Below are 22,393 nucleotides of genomic sequence, written 5' to 3'. Positions count from 1 at the left end.
ACCAGAAAGCTGAAAAATGAATTGGTAACAAATTTTTACCAAGGGATTAAATGTCAAACATCAAGACAGATATGAATCACTAAGTTCATGAAATGAATCTGATGCATGAGCTTTACTCTTCTTTAGTAAACCTATGACTAATGGTCTAGATGTGACAACCAGTCCTTCTCAACCACAGCTATAATTATTTTGAGGAAAGAGTGGTACGGTCTTAAAAAAGAAAACACAGCTTGGGTGAGGGCACTATTAATATGAGTGTAAACCTAATCAAACTGAACAATTTCAAGTTGTGCAAAGGTTAACATTTTTCATCACCTGACATTAGAACCATGCAGAAATATCCTTAATACAACTACATATTGCTTTTATGTCCTCTGCAGCTACACAGTGTATCCTTTAGCTGAAAATTAAAACCATTTAACACATAATTACATTTGTCTTAAAGGTACACAAGCATTCAAATGCTATTTAGTGCACACCACAGACAATTATTGTAAACAACTATATATATTTTTATAACCATATATTTCTGAAAATTATTACTGGCTGAACCATATTGCAAAATTAATTATTGATTGTAGTTTCCTTCTGGCAAAATAAAGGTCCTTTTGTAAGAATGGCAGAGCTGGGATTCATACGTATATTGCATCAGTGGATATCCATTGCTTGAGTAAAGACTGAAAATGTAGGTTTTTGTTGTTATTAATTCTCAGAATTAACCATTTAAAAAGAAAACTAAATCCCTTTGATTTCAAAACATTTTGAAGCCATCTTTAGGAACACAGTGAATAACTGTGAACGTCACTGGATAAGACCAACCATCTAGCCCAAAACTATATGGACAACTTTTTTTTTTTTTTGACAAGGGCCACATTACTTCATGACAGTCTGTTGGGCCTGCATGCTTGTGGTGGGTAGGACTTAAGGCTAGAGTGCTTTTCTTTCTTTCTTTCTTTCTTTCTTTCTTTCTTTCTTTCTTTCTTTCTGTTACCCCATTATCTCTCCTTGTCTTCTTCCTATAACCTAGCAGCATGTTACAGAAACCCCAGTTTTCACTTGCACAGTCCTGAACAGGCAAAGGTTTTTTGAAATCACCCGAAGGGCCACATGATAACAGAATAAGGGTCATCATGTATGACTCTAGAGTCGTGGATTACCCATCTTCTAAATTTACTGGGAATAGATTTGTGGGGTTTTCATTTTTAGAACTTCTCCATACAGTTTCCCCTCTCTCCTTGTATAAAACATGGAGGAGTTCTGGTGACTGACTACCACTATTCTTTTCCTGGAAGACACTGGAAGGGCATAATAACAAGATATCTCCACAAGGCATCACTCTCTTTTTTGCTGCTTAGGGACAGAGCGAGAGAGTTTGAGAGTGGGAACACTTTATAAACTACTAGAAAAAAAGAAACAGATTCCTGCTGAAACACTTTGGGGCGATAGAGCCCTCCTCTGTTTCTCCTATCTCCTATTTCAGTCTAGTTTCACATACCAAAAGTGATAGATATGACAGAAGACTGCTTAGCGCTCTTTTTCTTCACATCCCCTTCTCTTTTGGTCCAAAGAATGCCTACTGTATGTTGATCCAATTACCTCACTCTTCTCCATTGTTGAATACAGAGATTTCACAGAGTGCCAGCAGAAACATCCTTAGTTTCTGCATGACTATGTGCATGGCTGGGTGGAGGTAGTAGGAGAAGGAGCCATTTGGATCTACATTTGAGGGGCATGAATGGGCATTCTATAGTAAGTAATGGTAGTGCAAATTTCTGTCTGCCATTCTCTCTGGCAGGAAGCTGCCCAAAAAGGAAACAGACTTTTACCTGTACCTACAGATATGATTAGAATATGTGTAAAACTGATGACATTAAAACATGGTAATAGCCCATCAGTGATGTTCTCAATGCTTAAAATTGAAATACAGATGAAAAATCTCAGCTACTATTTGACAAAACTTGTGACAAAGGGAAGAGGATTTCTTTTGCAATGTTAGAAGATACTCCTCTTAAAACTTCTTCCATTTACACCACACTATGGGCCATCTATAAACATGAAAGTAATATACAAACCATGATACTTAATACCATATGATAATACATTATTACAACCAGTGATTAAGATGGCTCTTGTGTTAGAGGAGTGATAATTTTAAATGAGTCATTTAAAGTGCTAAAACCTATTTGGGTAAAGGGTTCATCCCCTTTAAAGTTCAAAGTAAAATGTAAAGCCAATTCATCAATCCGCAGACATGAGAGTCACCAGTCATCATGGATTAATATACAATATATGCACAAGAGAAAAAGATTTCTGATACACTTTTGGGGAAAAACAGAATCTCTCCTTTATTCTCAAATATTTATGTGTAAAGAGCACACTAAATTAGTAGCTTCAACATGCTCAAGTAAATTCACTCTACTGTCCGGCACATGCATATTTAAAATATGGCAGTAGAGAAAAGATTTAATTAATAATAGGCTATAAAGACAGTAATATATCATATACAAGTAGTTTATTCAAATGTTTTCTGTCTGCTATGCATCTTTTACTCAGTATCTGATAGTATGTATGACATTTGCTTAGAAAGAAGTGGAGGTCTGAAACAATGGAAAGGTAAAGAAACAGTGTATATGATTTCACAATAAAAGCATGAAGACTTGAAACCAATCAGTGTTCTTGTTACTATGGTTTATAATTATACAGGTGTGGTCAACATGCAGACTTGAAATCAACTGCTGGGCTGCAGTCTATTTAATGTACTGTTGCTGATAATGACCATGATTGGCTGGTGGGGTGGCCAGCTTCTGGGATTTGAAATCCAAAAAAAATTAACTTTCACAAGCTTTGGAAAATCTCCAAACAGAAGTGATGTATACACAGGATTGGTGCCATCTATGTATGTGAATATCTCTTTAATAAGGGAACCAAGGCAGTGAACAGAGCAGCAACACTTCATGTGAGTTACTGCTACTGTATTTTTGCCATATAGTTTTTCAGTGGTACAGGGACAGGTAATGAAGGCATTGCATAGGCAGACCATAGGTCTCTCCAGTCTCTCCTCCCTAATACCAATTAGCTATAAACACATTTGGTGAAGAACCGAAACCTACGAATTATCTTAATTATTTTTTCTTTCTAGGCCCTTCAAGCAAGGATTACATCATACATGCTCCTGTGATCATTATTATTTCTGTTTTCCTTTTTTCACTAAGAGCTTGTGTCAGCCTCCCAGTCTGTTTGGATGCTATATTTTTTTATGCTAACCTATGAAAAGTTGTATGAAACTGTGTGCACATGCATGTAAGAAATAATCTGTTTCGGGCTGTAATTCAAAGCATGCATACATGGCGAATTACACTGAGATCACTAAGACTGTTTTTACATTAAACATGTGTAGAGGTCCAACTTTCTATATTACACCAATTAACCATGCTTTGAAAAATCAGTTTACATTATGTGACTTGCAAGGTGGTATTTGAACCAATGCACATAAAACAAGAGGAGCTCAGTCCCCATAAAATATATGGTATGGGTCCATATATTCTTTCCCCCCCCCTTTTAAACGAGCCATGCTATTTGTCCAGACACTAACAGTGCAACAAGAAACTGGATTGAGTGAAAGTTTCTTATACACAAGAACAGCAAATTAAATGGATTTCCACTTGCTTTTAATATGGTTAATATTTAATTCTCAGAAAGGAGGGAAATCTTTAAAAAAAGAAAAGAAAAAGATCCTCACAAGATGATATAACAAGGAATAATGCAATCTTATGTCTTCATTAAATAATGAATATAAAATATACCTTACTTGCATTATATACTCTTATCCTTTAGATAAATGGATACTATTGGGTTTTCCCAAGATTTCAGAATACATTGCAGACACAGAGAAAAGAACAGAGTCTTTCCTACCTTAGCTGAACCTAAATGGTGTATTCTGTCACTGGAATAACTCTGGGGTATTGGAGGAACAGGGTAATCGTCAGCACCTTTGGCTGGGTTCTTTTTGATGACTTCTACATAGGACACAGGGAAGATTCCTTGTCTGTTAGTTCCAGGTAGTTTGCCTTCATACCAGTTTTGATCAACCCGTCTGAGAAGAATTATTCTGTCTCCCTGTAAGGCAAAACTCATTAGCAGTTGAAAAAAGGAGAGATTTTGAAGAGAGAACCACACCTTTATCATGACCAAAGTGAAAGCTGTAAACCAGAATGCCCCAAGCTCAAGGTTCACCTAAGCCAGGAGGACATCAGAATCAAAGCAGACAAACAACATTCATGTAGTCAGCACCTGTGTGAATGACTTTTATAAGTTAAGTTCAGTCATATGTGGGAGGGAGGCTAACAGGGTGCTGGAAGAAGATTTTAATACTGGTCCTGTTTCAGATGAGGGAAGGGGGGATCCTGTGTCTGTAGTGTTTGGATTGAAAAGGAGTCCTACCTATTCCCAAACGTAATTTGCTGATGTTGACCAACAACCCTCTTATTAGCATTGCAATGTGGGGGTGGTAGAGGGATAGAGTGTGTGTGTGTGTGTGTGTGTGTGTGTGTGTAAGAGAGATGTGGGCACAAAAAGAGAGAAAGAAAAGTGGGTGGGAGGAAGGAAGGAGGCAGATACAACAAGAAAAGAATTTAGCAGAAAGAGAGAAAAACAGGATGGTGTTCCTGCCCCCCTCCAAGACATCTCCCATAAGAAATAAATAACTTCTTAAGAAGGTACAGTGACAGGGTTGGTGGGGCAGAGGACGAAAGCACCAGAGATAGAACTATTAGAAATAAAGCCACCTATAAACAGTTAGTAGCCTAGTGTCTTCTTACCTAACCTATAAGGTCTAAGTACACTTTGTATCCCCCTGATTGTCGGGAAGGGTTCAGACAGTTAAGTGGGTGGGGTCCCATCTGTCCAATAGCAGGCCCACCTCTATTGAAAGCACTTACTCAACAAAGAGAGTCTGAGCAATTACCTTCCTCAGTGACAGTTCCACATTTGTATCTGCATTGAAATTATATTTGGCAACAGCTTCTCCAATCTCTGCAACATGTGCTGGGGGTGGTGGCCTTGCTGGCTGTGCTTTCTCTGGGGGAGTAAGTTTCTGCAATGACAATAGCGGTTGCTCAAGCCAGTCTATTGGATATGTGCAACTGTTTTCTAAAATTATTAAAGAAGGAAGGGGGGACCCACAACAATACACAAAATAGACTAACCTCAACATAAGAAATAGGAAAAATTCCAACTCTTCCATAGTGCTCGCCCTCATACCAATTTTGATCTACTTTCCTGAGAATATAGACAGTATCTCCTTTCTTGAAGGACAGCTCCCTGTAATGAATGGTTATAAACAGTGATAGATGTTTGGATTTTCCAAGGACCTCTTCAGCTGATATTCTTTTTTTGCAGCGGCATCTGATTTGACTATTAATTATCTTTACAAATCTTGGTGGAACAAAAACCATGATCATACAGCAGTTAAAAACTATGTTTCATAATGGCTTAGTGCAAACACAGAACTTCATTGTGCTTTTTCTCTCACTTTGGTTTGCGGCTTAAAATATTCTTTTGGATTTCAAATATACGAAACTGTCATTCAAATCACAGAGTTAAGACTTGTCCATGCAATGATCTATAGGGGGTAATCAGCAACAGGTGGTTCTTTCTATGCCAGCTGCCCATTCTGTTTAAAAATTTGCCCTAAGCATGGTTTAAATGGTATCAATGTAAAACTTAATGTTGATTATTTTAATGCATGTTTTGCAAAATCATTTCAAACCATAATTTCCAGCCAGTTTTTAACCATGGCTTAGGTATTCAAATGTAAACAAACATAAGTAATTGTTACTTGGGCACATAGCCAAAACAGTTTTAAATTTAATTGCAGTTTTAGTTAGAGGTAAGCTGCCTTGGGCCTTAGTAATCTTCATTGCATTTTATTACCTTTGTGTTGTTGCCACCACCACCTCTGCAATGAGATCTAAGAAACAGAATAGCTGGCAGGAGAAATGAAACTGGGAGCAGCAGGAAGAATGACCCACAACATCATGGTCATTATTCCTCTGCAGCTTTAGATTTCTGTGCTCTATGCTTGGATCTCTGGATCAGCCAGGTTCATGAGTGGCCCAGCCATACAGCAGCTTAAAGAAGCAAAGGGATGATGCACTAGTGCCAGATTCTATGGCTGGGTTCTTCTTTCCTGCCATATCATATATTTCTTTATTGTTCAAGATGGTGTTGTTGTGTGCCTTCAACTTCTTTCTGTCTTATGGTGACCCTAAGGCCATCATGGGGGTTTCTTGGCGAGATTTGTTCAGAGGTTTGCCTTTGCCTTCCTCTGGGGCTGAAAAATTGTGACTTGCCCAAGATCACCCAGTTGGTTTCCACAGCTGAGTGGAGATCACACCCTGCTCTCCAGATTCATAGCCCAACGCTCAAACCACTAGACTGAGCAAAATGTAAAAGCTGAACTATCTTGAATGTAAATGCAAAAATGAAAGAACCCAAGTTGCATGTGCTTTTGAATGTCACATCAACAGTATCCACACATGTCCATTAATGGTGGGAAAAGGGAGAAGAAGGTATTTTTAAAAGTCACCCGTGAACAAACAGCCCCTCTTAGTTTACTAAAAATTATTTCCTGTGTTGTGAATAAGGCCAAAAACCCTTTGTTTTAAAAAACAAAAAAACATTTGTTAGATATTCTTTAATTGATTATGACTTTGAATACTTCATGAAAATGAGGTTATGCATTATTTTGCAGCATAATACTAAGCAGATTAATTTCTAGTTAAATGATAGAACATCTGAATTTTGCAGACTGCTTAAACAAAAGGCAATTAGCCCAGAGTAGTTAATTACATTAGAAATAGAGATTAATTTGTATTTGTTAAAATGGTACCACAGATAGCTCTCCCCCTATGTAAACTGCAGTAATAGCTATAAGGAATGTTTAGGGAAAAACAACGGTAATTGATACTTACTTAGCTGTCTGAGCTTTAAAATCATATACTGCTCTAGCTGGCAGTCTCTGAAAAGAAGGCAAAAATATTAGTCTACACGATATGTATTTCAAATATTATGTAGAATGTTAAAAACAACTATAGACCTTTTACAAGTGATTCTATATAGACATTTTTTTTTTAAAAAGCCTCAGTACAACAAATAGCTGATGCTAGGCTGGCAGAAGCCGTGCTGAATCCCAACACCTTCTAGCCCAAGGATTTTGGAAATTACTTAGGTCTATCTTTGCCCTAGCCTATCATTGTCCTGACACTGTGGCTATGTGCTACAGTTGGAGATGATGTGCCCAATCCTAGCCTCACTTCGTCTCCAGTCTTTTTGGGTCTCTACTGCTGGCAATCTTAGCCAATAAATCTGTCCTGCAAGCAGTGGCATTACTAGGGTTGGCATCATTTGGTGCAGTAACTCATGGTGTCACCCCCCCCCCCCAGATTAGCCTTCTCCCATACCACACCATACAGAATCCTTAGAAATTGTTTTTGTACTACTGGTACTCAGAAATTGTAACTCTCATATATCACTGAATGTACTTGTGACATAACTAGTAAAATTAAAATTATACCTTTACATTCCAGTATCATACACATAGCCAAAATGTATTTACCGTATATACTTGACTATAAGTCGATAAACGTATGCCCCAAAATTGACCCTAAAATTTTGGGTAGACTTATATAAGGGTCAGTACATCAGTAGTGCTTAGAAAGGTCCTAAAGCAAGCAAGCCTGATGCTCTAATCTCCACTTAACACCAATTCCTTCCCCCTCCAGTCCATTTTGCAAGCCTTTGCTTGCTATAGGAAAAACTCCCCATTTAAAAGCACTTGCTTCTCTCGCTCTTGTCCCTTTTGCAAGACTTGGCATTCTATCAAAAAACCTCTCCAATTAAAACCATCTCTCTAGTCCCTTTTGTAAGACCTTGCTTCCTATGGAAAAAACTCTCCATTTAAAACTACTGGCTTCTGTCTCCAGTCCATTTTGCAAGACCTTACTTCCTATGGAAACAACTCTCCATTTAAATCCACTTGCTTTCTTTCTCAATCCACTGTTAAAACCTCTCCAGCACCTGGGGATCAGTTGGGAGAGGTCCAGAGAAGGAGAAGGAGGGACAGAAGTGGTATTTCCCCCTTTCCATCCTTCCTTATGGCCCCCTAGGTTTTACCTCCGACTTATCCACAGGTTATATCAAAATCCAGGATTCTGACCCTGAAATCTTCCCTTAATTTATACATGAGGCCTTTCCTTTCTCTTCTTCACTCACATCATCTCCAACATTTTAAAGGGATGCAGATGAACACCACAGCCAATTTCTGTCCAAAGGAAGATGTTAGGGGAGCAGTGGTGTCACTCCCCCTCAGGTATCACTTAGTGATACTCTGCTCTGCCAGGAGATGTCTTAGAAGAGGATCCTTCTGTCCAAAAGACATTTCTTCTTGCAGAAGAGGTCTACATTTCCCCCCCAATCCTTCACATTTGGCACATCTTTGAGTCCTGAGTGCATTGTCTAGTCAGGGAAAGGCAAATTTGGCAGGTCCAGGGGCTCATTTTCCTCACCACCTTTGATTTTGTAAAACGTTTGAGCAAATCAAAAACAATTTTTTGAGCAGCTTGTCTGAAATTGTCTCTCTTGCATGGAGAGTATAGCACTGTTCAAGTGTTCAACAAAATCCGTGTAGGGAACATTTACATGCAGACTAGCCCCAAGAATATACAAATAGTTATGCTTCATGGATCAGACCTAAAACCTACTAAATCCAGTGCAGCCTACCAAATCCAATGTTTCCAAGTGCCCAACTAGAACCCTACGGAAAGCCTACAAGCCAGAGTTGAGCACCACAACCCTCTCTTGTTGATATTTCACAGCGTACCCCTCTTTCTTGTTCTCCAACTTTTCATTCTCCATCAACATAATGTGTACTTTGTCCTTCAGGGATAACAGTATCAAGGCTACCAGGGCTCAAATACCCTCTTTCTTCTCTATTTAGGGATGTCAGTCTTTGTGAATTTTGGTCTCACAGTCAAGAATGAATATGGTAATTTTACCATTTTTCTCCTTGCTGAAAGAAAGTCAGTGAAAACTGCAGTGTTTTAAAAGAATATTAGCAGTTTGGAACTTACTGTTTACAAAAACTGCATATTTTTTGTGCATAAAATGAATTTTCTAGTAGAAGACAGGTTTTTTTTCTGTACAGAAGACAAACTCTATTTTCTCTGCAGGAAGCTTGTTTTCTGAGCTCAACTGTGTTTTTCATGTACAATAAATTTCAGACCCTGAAGATTACTCTCTGTCTAGGGCTGCTGACACGTTGCAAAATTAATGCAGTTTGACTGCCATGGCTCCATTCTATAAATCTTGGGATTTATAGTTTGCTGTGGCACCAGAGCTCCTTGACAGAGAAGACTAAATAACCTGCCTCATTGCAATGAGAATTAAATTTTACTGTAATTTTTATTGCGATTTTAATAACTGATTTTTATGCTATTGTATTTTAAACTGTAGATTAGGGATTGTGTTATTATTTTACATTTTATTTTGATTGTAACCCACCCCAATCCTCCGGGGAGAGGCAAGCTATAAATACTACTACTACTACTAATAACAATAATAAAATATCTCACAAAACTACACATCCCAGAGTTCCATAGCATTCAGCTTTGGCAGTTAAAGCGGTGTTAAACTGCATTAATTCTGTAGTATATTTAGGATTTTCCTCATCAGGGTTTGATGATACTCAAGAAATGTTTTTCCATTTTTTTGGTAATAATTTCAAATATTATTTACATCCTTATTCTTCCCTTCCCTCCCCTTCCTCTTTCCATTCTAGTTCCAGTGTTTTTACAAATAAAGCACCTGTTTTGTAGCATTTTGGCAAGAAATAGTACTACTGACAAACAGTAGTTCTTTAAATGCCTCATAAATGTCTCTGTAGGCTATTTTAGAAATGCCCTTTTGGCTTTGAATTCTTTTGAATTATACATTTCCTTTTAACTACCTCTCTCTCTGGAGTTCCTCTTCTGTCTTTTGGAGCATTTCGACCCACATCGGTAAAAGCTGAAGAATAGTTCCCAGGGGACTCCTGGTCTACTGAAAATAAAATACAATTTTATTATAAACTGCTAAAAGGAAAGCTGCTGGCCCTTGCTTCAAGGGGCAATACATCTCAAATATACATAAAATGCATCCCTGAGGCTAATATATATGTATATATAGAAACAAATAAAAACAGACAAACAGAAACTTACAAACTGGACATGACTTCCACAGATACTTTATAATTTCAAATGGAATCAACTGAAAACCAGAATTATTCCTAATTCTAACATAAACAACAGCGATTCAAGCAACTAAAGAGGAACGGATGCATGAAACACTGAAGAGGCAAAGGGTAAGAAAAGCATAGCGATGAATAATAAGACATGAAACATGTAACCACATGCAGGGGAATGTGCAAAAAGCATGCCACAGTAATAGTAGGAGGAACTAAGCATTTTTCAATTTGCAAGCAAAAATAAATAGGAATTTCTATTTCATATAAAGTTGGGATTTATTTTCCCCATGATGATCTTGTCTGGATTTGTATGTATGTATGTAAACTTATTAAGAAACCGAAGTTGCTGAAAGGTGGACTAGGGGGACGTCAAGGCTTTACCCCATGTCATTTTCCTGCTAAAATTTGACCTTCCAGCTTCTCTTTGCTTCTGGAGATGCTACTTCCAACAAGCTAACCTTTGAGGAACAAACAACAGTGTTGGGGGGGATCTTCTAGAAGAAAACAGAGCGGGGGATGGCAAAGCACTGTATTCACAATTTAGATTCCACTCCAGCTTAGTGTTTCTCTTTCTCAAAGAAATATACATCTGGGACAGAATCACATGAAAAACTTATAATTGTGTATCACTCTAAGGAAAATTTGCAGCTCTTGAGGCTTTTGCAATGTCACAATGATTTATTTTTTGATACCCACTTGAATGGGATGCAACACATATTTTGAACACAATTTAAAGCAGTGGCATCATAGATTGGCACACCCCAGTGACATAATTCATGGTGCTCCCCTCCCCCCAGCTATCCCCCTTCACCAGCCTGGCCACCTCTGCCTTGGTGGGGGTGCGATGTTACTCCCTGGAAGTAACAAAGGGAGGCAACCCAGCTTTCCGTCTGGCTAGCAGACTCACCAGACCTGGAAGGCAGCCTCTTCCCATTAGACCCAGAATGAGCTGCCATGCAGCAGCAGCACCCTACCTCCACCAATGGCCAGGGTTGATGGATGGAAGAGATGCCTTGGCTGGTAAAGGGAGGTATCTGGGGGGGGGGGTTCTTGGGACAGACACCCTTCTGTAATGTCGCAGTGTGGTATGAAATACCAGCACTTCCCTAGAGATGTACCTGATCCAAAGCAAGCTTGCCAAGAAGTAATTCTCATTGAATTCAGTGGGACTTTCCTTTGGGTAAATATATTTAGGATATTTGTTATACGACAACATGAAAACAGTGTTAAGTAAACTTTAAGAAAAAAATAAAATAGCCCTTGATTGTTTTCTGAAAGATAAGGCAAAGTATATACCTCAATACTACAGAAGTCCTAGGTGGCAACTAAAACAAAGCTCTTTTCTAGTCCTTTCTGACAGCTGTACCAGTTTATTTTACTTCCAGACAAACAGTAATGTGGGACAGGCATAGGTCATCAAAATTAATAGCCAGCATGCCTAGGCAGCATTGTGGTAGAATACAATCCCACCTGTAGAGCTTATTTCAATAATGCAGCCTGCATTAGCCCAGTCTGTTCTCTTAGCAGTCACTCCTGTGAAGGAAACTGCATATATTCCACAAAAAACTAGTCACATGGATCAAGGAAGATGTGCCCATCCTGCCACATTGTATGTGGAGCACATAACTCTTAATAGTTTTCCCAAGCAGCAGCAAACCTCAGGCTTACACTTTTCTCCTTCCCTTCTCCTGATCCAAAATGGCCACAGGGAGATTGAAAGTATTTGCTTCCTATTTTAAAAACTAAACAGTTTCTCATTATGCTTGAAAACACTACTTAAAAAATAAAAAAAAAGAGACAGGGTCGTAAACCATGGTTTGACTTGGTCTTAAACCATGGTCTGACATTTTCCACCACTCCATAGTTTGATAATTGGCAACTGTGACACATTTTGGAGCCACTTTTCTTCCTATCAGACTGTTGATGAGGGGGCTCACAGACTGCAAAAATGCTTCTCTTTAAAAAACAAAACAAAACCCAGAGGTAGCTGGAAGTCTATTTCTGGCTTTGAAATAGAGACATTTTTGATGTTAGTGTTGTGAGATTCTGCAACCTACAGTACTTGAAAGGCATGCTGCCATTTCTAGAGACTCTCAGGATTGGCAGATCACTTTTTTTTTGTCCTGAAAAAGTACAGTTTGAGGAGTATGGAGTTGGGAGCTGCGAAAACAACCAAGGATGTAGCATTTGCAACACTTTTATTTTCTCTGGTTTAAGTTAACTAGACCTGCTGCCCTGAGTTAGACATAGTCTAATTTCAACCACTTCTTACAGCCACAGTAGAGAAGAACAGGGGTGTAGCTAGTGGAGGTGATGGTGAAATGAGGGCATTGCCCCATCAAATGAGAATTCTGATGCTCAATGAAATTTTCCTTCAGTGTGAAAATGTCTAGCCTTGCAGAGTGTGATATGTGGAAAACTGTTTGCACCTAGAACTCTTACATTTGTTGTGTTCAAATTCCTTTGGTAACTTTGCCTGCCTGTTTTCTCTGGGCGTTTACATTTTGTTTCTAAATACTGAACTGAAGTTTTAAGTTAATGCAATGCTAAAAATTTGGGAAGTGAAGGAAAATTAATTTGGATAGGGAGAATTTTTATTGGTGGGTAATGTCCTAATATAGCTACATCCTTGAAGTTAAAATGTGTGTGAGCCCAAGACAAAACAGCCTTATGGCACGAGAAAACAAAGTGGAAACGGAGCCAGAGAGCAGCACCCTTCTCTGTCCCTTACTGCATGACATCAATTCTCTTCCTGCAGGATATGGTTTTAAAAGCACATCTTTTGTCTAGCTGGAAAAACAAATTTACAAAAGACATGCTTTTATGGCCATCTCCCATGGAAAGAGAATTGAAGTGCTACACATCATGTGGTAAGGCACGGACAAAGATGCTACTGTGAAGTTGAAGACTTTCATGGCCGGAATCCATAGATTCACTCTTCTAGAACATGGCAATATAGCCCGGAAAACCCACAAAAATCTAAAGATGCTACTCTCTAGCTCCATTTCCACTTTTCTTTCTTGTGCAATAAGGTTATGACTATTGCTCATTGACCCAGCACTAAATTATGGGTTAGTGTTATGTGAAAATCAGGCTATTTTGAGCTGAATGTTTTGGAATACTAGGCTATGCTATTAACCAACTCTTAAGTAATTTTTTGTTAAGATATGAAGTTAAGCTGACTTAGCTAAGAATGAATTGCTATACAAAGACGTTAACAATACTCACCTTTTCTTTTTCCTGTGAGATTTATGCTTCTCAAAACTGAATGGGGAGGGGGGTATTTTAGAAGCAGTAAAGAGATCTGTTTTTGCTACCATAAGAAATATATCATTTACATCAGGGGGTCTAAAAGTCAGTACTCAAAAGTATTCAAGACATAGTTGTGTTAGTGTGTGCCAACATATGAAAGAAACTTGTAGCGCCTGAAATTAACTGGGAGAAAGAAGTTTGTAGCGTAAGCCTACATAGACTAGGTGCCACAAGATTACTTTGAGTCCACAAAAATATTTTTCTGCCAAAATGGAATACTAATTTGCAAAACTACTAATAGAACTGACTTAAAAATAAGCATTTTGTCCATTGTTCAATAATATCATTTCATAATATACCTTCTTATAATCAGCTGTCTGCATATTTACTGAGAAATTCTTGTCCTGATCATGTTTTACTTTTATAAAAAGAACTAGGATATAAATTAGAGCATTTATTTGGAAAAAGACCTCTTAAAACTAGCATGAATATAATTTTCCATCATGTCACTACTTTCATATTTAGAGGCCTATTTAAATATCAATAATAAAAGACTGTACTTTCCCTTTAGTGTTTGGTCTGTGAATTGAGCAGACAGCTGCAGTCTCACCAATTATTCTTTCATTTCTATTACTATTTTGCACAAGAAATACTTAATTCCTATCCTGTAGAAAAAACACAATATAAATATAAAAAATACAGAAGGGCTGAAAATGAACGGGATAATGATGAATGATTCAAATCACAAGCATAGAGAAAAAGAGGTAATCCACCTTGGAAACATACTGCACTATCATTTTCTTGATTGCCGTTGTTGGCTGTATCCATGTCTTGGTAAGAGGCACTAAGAGGTAATCTTCCACATTCATTCTGGTACAATGGGCAATGAATAGCACCATCTTGAGGCAGTGGATGAAAAGGCTGGTGCATGGGACTCTTTCTAAGAGCTTTAAGGGAGGAATTCCTTTCAGGAATGTCTGGAAGCAATTCAGAAATAAGTCTGTGCAATATACTGTTGTCAGGCAAACTTCCCCTTCTCTTTTCTGCTTTGATTTGGTCACAGATATCCTTAAGAGCAGAGTCCAAAGCATCAAAGACAGTTGATTTGCATTTTGTCTTTTCAGCCTGCTTTTTGGGGACAGTGTTTTTTTTCCTTCGGAAAGGCACTGGACTGACTAGGAATGCTATCTTTGAAAGGCCAGAGTCAGAGTCCTGCCGTCTAGGTTCTTCTGGGGTGGGTTCCTGTTTAGCCCTTTCATGCTTTAGCATTGTGGTGAAGCGGGTGTATGACGCTGGGCAACGGCCTTTGCAGGAGCTGATGAGATGCCTGTGATGGTGGTGGTGATGGTGGTGGTGATGGTGGTGGTGGCCTGACCCGTAAAAGCTTTCCGAAGATGTAAAAGAGAAGTGGTCAAAATCACTCTCACTACAAAAGGAAGAGCCTTCTATCTGTATGAAGTCACTGAGGTCAGAGACTACCCCATCTTGGTCACTGTCTGAATTTTCCATGTGAGACCTTTGGGGCTCTTCACTGGTCACTTCAATGTGAATTGGCACCAGAGTTTTTGATTTGGAATTCCTTTGGACCTCAGCAGGGTGTCTACTCTGATGTTCTTCCTCCAGCAAGGACTCAATAGAGAACCGTCTGTTTGCGCAGAAACCATTTTTAGGGGCTTCAAGGAGGGTTACTGCTGATAATGCTTCTTCGGCTAAATTTGGCATGGACTTTGATTTCTGAATTAGTTTTTCAAATTCAGATATTCTGTTGGGGACCATATCCCTTGGCACCTCCTCAGTAGATGATTCTTTCCAGCCCTGCAACATGTCTGTATGCTGTTCCTTTTCATACTGCAATACCCTGGACTTCACTGAACAAATCACCTCAGAATTCAACAAGTCTTTGCGATTGATGCGGTGCATTCTTTTATACATTTTTAGGAACCCAGGAGCATCATGTGCAGATCTATGTCGTGCCCTTGACCGACTTGAGCCACGGCTCTGAGAAGTGTAGGGGGAGCCCCAGGAAAGGGTGGAGCCACCTTTGGAATCTTCCTCACATAACAAAGAAACCATGCTTTCCGATTTATTCTGTGTGTCAGGAAAGCTACAATGATCATCTGCCAGCAGGTCATCACAGCTACGAGATTTCCGCTTGGGAGAGGAGGAAGTCTCTTCGGTGCTGCTCCAGACTTCTGCATTTTGACGAGCCATCTGCCAGCCATTCTTGTAGCTGATAGCCCTTCTTGAGTCACTGGGGACAGACAAGCGCTGTCCATAGGTACTACAGTAATCTAATTCATTTGAGGTGCTGTGGTTGGGCACTAAATAACTGGAAAGGGATGAATATAGTTTGCTAATATCCCCACCTTTATAATCCACAGAGCAGCATGGTGGAAAAGAGACATTGCCAGAAATTAACAGATTCAAAAGTAGACAGGGAAAAAAGTCAGTAGCACATGCCAGAAAAAACAGAGGAGACAGTAATTAGTCATCCTATCACAGTTTTAAGCACTACTCCTAGATATACATTACCAAAGCACAGAGGATGAAAAACCCATTTGAGCACTGGGGTGCAATCCTATAAAAGCTCACTTACTCAGGAGTAAACCTTGTTGAACTCAATGGTACTTACTTTTGAATAGACACGTATAGAGTTGCACTGTTATTTATTTATTCAATTGTTAGCCTCACAAGAACTCAGAGTGGGTAACAATCTACATAAAAACACAGTTACAATCACCATTTACAACTATCTAAATGTCTGTAATGGAAAGTGTACCAAATAGTATAAGCTTCATCTACTAAAAATTAAACAGTTCTCAAGTGGGAAGATATGACATATATCCCAGTAAACCCACCATGGAAATTTCATTTCTTCTCTAACAAAAATCTATAGGTCTACACAATGATTATCATCACCATGTAGGACACAAAAACCTGTCTTCTGTTCAGAAATCGATAGCAAGACAAGCTCAGTATTAAAACAGATTTAAATAAAGATCCCCAATTTAGACATCTAGGTTTGGAAATGTACTTTCCTCTTCTGTAAATGGCTGTATTCTTAGTTGCACTGAGAAAGGCTACAGTTTAACAGAGTGAATAAAGGGGAGCTCTTTATATCAAGTTCTACTAGATGACAAGACAATCCCATTTCTCTTTCTCTGACCCCAGTACTAATTACTTTGTTGTAAAATTAGGTTAACAGGAAAACATTACAGAACGCATACATTTAAGTAAAATAAGAGAGCAAATGTTTTGGTCACTCTTGATTTTAGAATGTTTATATGTAAATCAGTAGCTAACATTCAGGAGAGAAAGTTGCGAATTTTTTCTATGTGATTCAGTGTAATGTACCATAGCATTTCAGGGTCACTTTTTATTTATTCTAGTAATATGTGAACCACATTCTTATGAATAGGTAATGATCAAATACAAAGTACTGATATTAGTGTCCCTGTTTGCATGATTCCAGGTTTTGAAACACTGATGAATATGTTGGAAAAGAGCTCAAGGAAATCATATCCTGTGTTGATGTGGGAACATATTACAACATCAGAGTATTAACAACTCTCCCCCCAAAAAACATCAGGATGTCAGCATTTTTTTAGTTGGTTCAGGTTTATCAGGTTTATCACACTACCTCTTCATTTTTTTAAAAAATTGGGAATTTAAAAACAAGTTTGGAGGTTAGTGTGCTATTGAACTGACAGTAGACAGGTAATTTCAGACTAGAGCTAGAGAAAAGGTTATTTTTTGGAACTACAGCTCCCAAAATGGCCCAGCCTCCAAACTCTGGGTATAGCTTATACGGACCTCTTCATAAAGGAATGTTGCTCAAAATTAAAAAACAAAACAGAACAGCAGAACTATCCTGGGTTAACTTCTCATTCTCCACAAACATTTATTAACGAATATGATCGGTACTTGTAGTTTAAAACAAAAGACATTTTGCTATTCTAGTATTTGTCAAAGACACAATTCACACTACTTGGGTAAATGTACAGTAATTCTTTTTGTATGTCACAACAAAAAATGTCATGTCTGAGATTTCTGTTTCGATTCAAATACTTTTGTATGACGGAACCTCTTTAAAAAAGTAACATTCTCTCTCATTCTGTCAAAACCAGCAAAAGACAACATGTAATTACATGAAATGTCAAAAATCGCTGTCTTTCCTTGAGTGAGAGGACTGCAATAAAAAGAGTTTTAAAAACTACGCTCTGCAGATGTGCATTCTTATAATTACTAGATTTTCCACTCTTTTTTGTTGATGGGGGTCTTGATTATCTAGTAGCATTCTGCTCCCATCAATTGCTAATTGATACTTTGCAGTTATTAAGTAGAAATGAGTATCTCACTAACTTTCTGGCCAATGACAACTTTACTGATTTCTTACCTTTTGTTCTTGATGGAGAAGACGGAGAAGAGCTTGTAACAGGCTTCCTAAGTGTAGAGTATGTGCTCTGTGTGTCTGTACGGCCCAGGCTGGCCCTGTTTGCATTTTGATCACCATGTGCCTTCTGATTAGTTACTGCAGGCTCTGACTTCCTTCGTTTCCTGTAGTCACTTGCAGTACTTGCAGAACTGAGAAAATCAGAAATATGAGTCCCACTACACAGGTAAAATTTATAAAGCTTTTTACTAATCTGTCAACAGACAATCTCATCTACTGTAGGGAGATCTTGTAGCACCTTTGAGGCTAACTGAAAGAAAGAATTTGGCAGCAAGCACTTTCATAGACTTAGATCCAAAACAGATAGCAGAAATAATCCAGTTTGAGACTGCTTTAACTTCCCTGGCTCAGTGCTAGGGAATGCTGGGAACTGTAGTTTATTGTGGCCCCAGAGTTTTCTGACAAAGAAGGCTAAACATCTCACAAAACTATAGCTCCCAGAATCCCAAGGGGCACCATGAAACATTTAAAATTGAGATATAAAACTAAAAAACTAAGAGCAGCAGTGTAAAATAATTCAAACCACATCTATGAAAAACATATTACTATTAACAGTGGAGAGATGTGTCATTACTACACACACACACACACACACACACACACACACACACACACACACTAACTCATCTCATACTTCCCCATACTCTCTCTCTCTCTTTTAAATGATGGCTGAAGGAGAGCATCTCTTAACTATGATTACAAATTGGCAGCCAAGAAGTGACTTGCTGTTGCTGGAGCAGTGGTTAAATACCTGTATTGCAAGCCACAAGATTGTGAGTTCGATCCCAGGGGCTCCAAGGTCCACGTAGGTTGTTAAAATGAGTACCCAGCTTGTTGGCAGTAATTAGCTTACACATTGTAAACTGCTTAGGGAGTGCTTAGTTCACTGATAAGCAGTATAGAAATGTACTATATCTTCCCTCTCTGTTGCCATCTTTGCAATACAGCAGACAAAACTGGAAGCGGTCTTGGGCAAGTCACTTGCTCTCAGCCTCAGGGAAAGGTAATGGCAAATTTGAACAAATTTTGCTAAGAAAACCTCATGATAGGTTCACCTTAGGGCCAATATAAGTGGGACACAACTGGAAGGCACACAACGCATGCATACACAAGGCACACAATGCATGTGCAAGGTAGTAACAACAATCCTGTTACTAGGAGCTCTCTTGCAAATATCAACTACTATCAACTGTGTGTGTGGTACTTAGCGTAAAGCTTCTCAGCTTGCTGTGCTTGTGGCTCCTTCTGTGTAAATCAGTGTGTATGTGGAAAAGTCACAACACTACACCACATGGTGTGAGAGCCCAGGATACTTGAGAAAGCCATCTTTCCATTGACTGCCCTCATCTGTATCTTTTTTTGCACTATCTATACCACCCAGCCTTTTCTTCATCCTTTCCCTCCTTACAATTCCTGCTCCCAAACCTGTATGTCCCTTCTTCCAGGCCTCCCTCTTAATCTTCTTCCTTGCGCCCTTTCTCTGTCTTATATGAAATCCTGCCATTCCTCACAAATGTTCCTGACCCAGCAGAACTGCATAATGTTGTTGTTGTTGTATGCTTTCAACTTGTTTTGACGTATGGTGACCCTAAAGTGAATGGAGTTTTCTTGGCAAGATTTGTTCAGAGGGGGTTGCCTTTGCCTCCCTCTCAGGCTGAGAATGCGTGACTTGCAAAGGTCACCCAGTGGGTTTCCATGGCCAAACAGGTATTCAAACCCTGGCCTTTAGAGTTATAGTTCAACACTCAAACTACTACACCACTGATACTAGCACATCAACTTACAGTGATAGTGCTAAAATTCTAAAGATATATGATAGCTTTTAAAGATGTCTCTGTGGGAGACGTATTGGACAAAGGGGGAAATGAAGCAGGAGTTGGCAGCAGGTTGCAAAAGCATGGAATAATAACACCCCGGCCCACATCACAAGTCACTGCCCCAAAATTAAATGAACAACAACAATAATTTGGAGTTTGGAGCCTTTTGACTGATTTTGGGTGGAAAATTATCTCCAAATTACCCCAATATTGTCTTGGGCCTTTGGGGAGCTTCTGGGACTGCACTTTTAGAGGTTCCAAGGGCTGCAAACTATTTACCACCCAGACTTTACCCACCCCTGAAGTACAGCAATGAAACCTGTCGCATCCCAATACATTGGGCCATTCTAGACGAGCCCTTAAAAAGCAGCAGTAGGAACCTGGAAATTTAGAGGGTTGGGTTTGATTTCTGATTTGTCCATGGTACAAAAATTGCCATTTTTAGGTAGGGATATGTGTGTGAATGTGCATGTGTATGATGGGGCTCTTGAGGAAAAGACTGCAAATTTTCTATCACTGTAATTGAAGATAACGACTGACTTGGGTCAATTTGGGAGGAAAATAAATTGAAGGAATTGTTTTATTTGAGCCAACTTAGATATTAACTGGATGGCTTTCCTTTGAGTGAAATGTCAGTGAATCCTAGTAATAATTTCCAAATCTATATATACAGATATAAAGATATACAGAAGATTTTATGGAAATTTCTTCCCTGGGCTTCAAATCTTTAATGTGCCCAGATATATCCCTGGCCGAGTCAATTTTATGTCTAGAAATGTAAATTAGATTTTGAATTTCTTTAATGATTTTTATTTTGATACATTCTGTGCATCTGAATATACAGGCTTTGGTTAGATACACTACATTTAGTGATAGTTAATTTGTTTATATTATCAACATAGCTTGTATCAACAGATAATTATTTTATTTAAAATGCTTTACATTTACAATTTTTTAAAAATAATGCATTAACATGGAGTATAAACATGGAGCACAAACAACTTGTGGACACTAAAGAATCTATTGAAGGGCTTGGCAAAAATAGAAGGAAATCTCATGATGTAAAATGCTTTGAGACAAATTACAACTCAAAAGGCAGATTACTAACCCACAGTGAGAAGTGAATCTATCAAGAAAATTCTTTTTTAGTTTATGCTTAGCAAAAACAGGGGCGAAACAGATGGGTTTGTACTTTAAATAGAATAGTTCTATGGAAATGTCTTCCTATAGGGGGAAGATCAACTACTTTTCACTAACAGTTGTTCTATGGATGACCAAATATTTCTCTGTATAGTTTAGGAAGAATCCCACCCCAACATGCATTGATATGTGAAGTTTTTCTTACCTAGAAGGTCTATCCAAGCCTCTGTCTGTTGGACTGTAATATAAGGATGTCTGCAGAGACAAACAAGTAACTTCATTACACACTTAGACTAGATTGCACTGGTATTTTTCATGGCAAAACACTATGTAAGGACCATGTAGAGAAATTTCACAGCTGAAGTGAGACAATTCATCACACTTAAAAGGATCTTTAAAAGTTAAACAGCTTTCAAAGTCCACTTTAGCTTCTCTATTTCAGGCTGGAGATAAAAGTCCAACATCAAACTGTACCTATCTAGCCTTTTCCCAAAATTAGATATCCCATGGTTTACAATAGTTAAACTATAGAAGCTATAAAAAATTAAGTTAATACATGAATACCAGTCACAAAATCACCTCCAATTACTTACCAAAGTATTAATGTCAAATAAAGCTGGAAAATCTCTGTAAACATAGCTTAAACACCTATACATAGCCACTTGTTGAAATACCCTTGAGACTTCATGTTAAGTACAGAGTTGGTTGTTACACCAACAAAAAAGCTTTTCTTTGCCTAAGAAGTGACAGACGAGTGGTAGTTGGGAATGCAAATACTTTAAACTTGTCAATATAAGTTTAAGTCCTCAGTGCCAACTATTTTTAATCTGTCCACTTAACGAATGTCAAAGCTTGAGACAGAATTAGACACACACAGTATTACAGTTTGTAGGAGCTAGAAAAAGAACTAAGTTGTCTTAAGGACAGCTTTTCATGGACACATAAAACTATGTCATTCACATGTTAAACATATTTTGCATTCAGGCGATGTAATTTCAGAAATGACCCAAGAAACTGAAAATAGATTTTTCACAGTATGTGCTGCTACTGTTCTTTGTAGAAAACCAGAGGTCTGCTAAAGTAATACACAAATGAACGATTAAAATTAAAATAGATCACAGAAAACAGTCTACTACAGCACTGCGTCCATGTACAAATCCATTAATTTTTAATAAGCGGAAAGAGTACTTTGTGAATTGCATTCATATATATTCCTTTTAAAAACATGATTTCAAGATAAAAAGTTTGAATGTTGATAGAAAGTATAATCACACCACTAGAGGTCATACGTGTGCTGGAACACATGATGAGAGGTATGGCACTTTTATGAAAGGTGGACTCCAGATTTTAGTGACCTTGGACAACAAAATATCCATGTTCTTTTCAACCAGTAGCACCATTAGAGGGTTGGGGACTTTACTGAATTACAATATCAGAAGGGGGGGGACACTA

At 38.3% G+C, this 22,393-nt stretch overlaps 1 protein-coding gene across 8 annotated transcripts in view; it reads right to left on the bottom strand.

The window, feature by feature from the left end:
- The window catches only part of SORBS2 (sorbin and SH3 domain containing 2), a 240,778-nt gene that overhangs the window by 22,996 nt on the left and 195,389 nt on the right, over positions 1 to 22,393 (bottom strand). For 4 of the 8 annotated variants that reach the window (XM_089525354.1, XM_089525348.1, XM_089525349.1 and 1 more), the window contains 8 exons: positions 21,147 to 21,196; positions 17,928 to 18,115; positions 14,305 to 15,897; positions 10,004 to 10,092; positions 6,972 to 7,018; positions 5,205 to 5,319; positions 4,964 to 5,092; positions 3,913 to 4,116 (listed from right to left, as the gene is read on the bottom strand). In XM_089525354.1, the coding sequence (XP_089381480.1) occupies positions 3,913 to 4,116; positions 4,964 to 5,092; positions 5,205 to 5,319; positions 6,972 to 7,018; positions 10,004 to 10,092; positions 14,305 to 15,897; positions 17,928 to 18,115; positions 21,147 to 21,196 (2,415 nt within the window). Of the gene's footprint in view, positions 1 to 3,912; positions 4,117 to 4,963; positions 5,093 to 5,204; positions 5,320 to 6,971; positions 7,019 to 10,003; positions 10,096 to 14,304; positions 15,898 to 17,927; positions 18,116 to 21,146; positions 21,197 to 22,393 lie in introns of all 8 variants that reach the window. The other 4 variants (XM_089525351.1, XM_089525352.1, XM_089525353.1 and 1 more) reach the window with 2 other exon arrangements.

This window comes from Sceloporus occidentalis, unplaced genomic scaffold (genome assembly GCF_023333645.1).
Source record: "Sceloporus occidentalis isolate IW3139 unplaced genomic scaffold, rSceOcc1.0.p SCAF_5, whole genome shotgun sequence".
Classification (NCBI taxonomy): Eukaryota; Metazoa; Chordata; class Lepidosauria; order Squamata; family Phrynosomatidae; genus Sceloporus; species Sceloporus occidentalis.
Note: the sequence above shows the minus strand (reverse complement) of the source record. Positions and strands in the feature narration are given on the sequence as shown.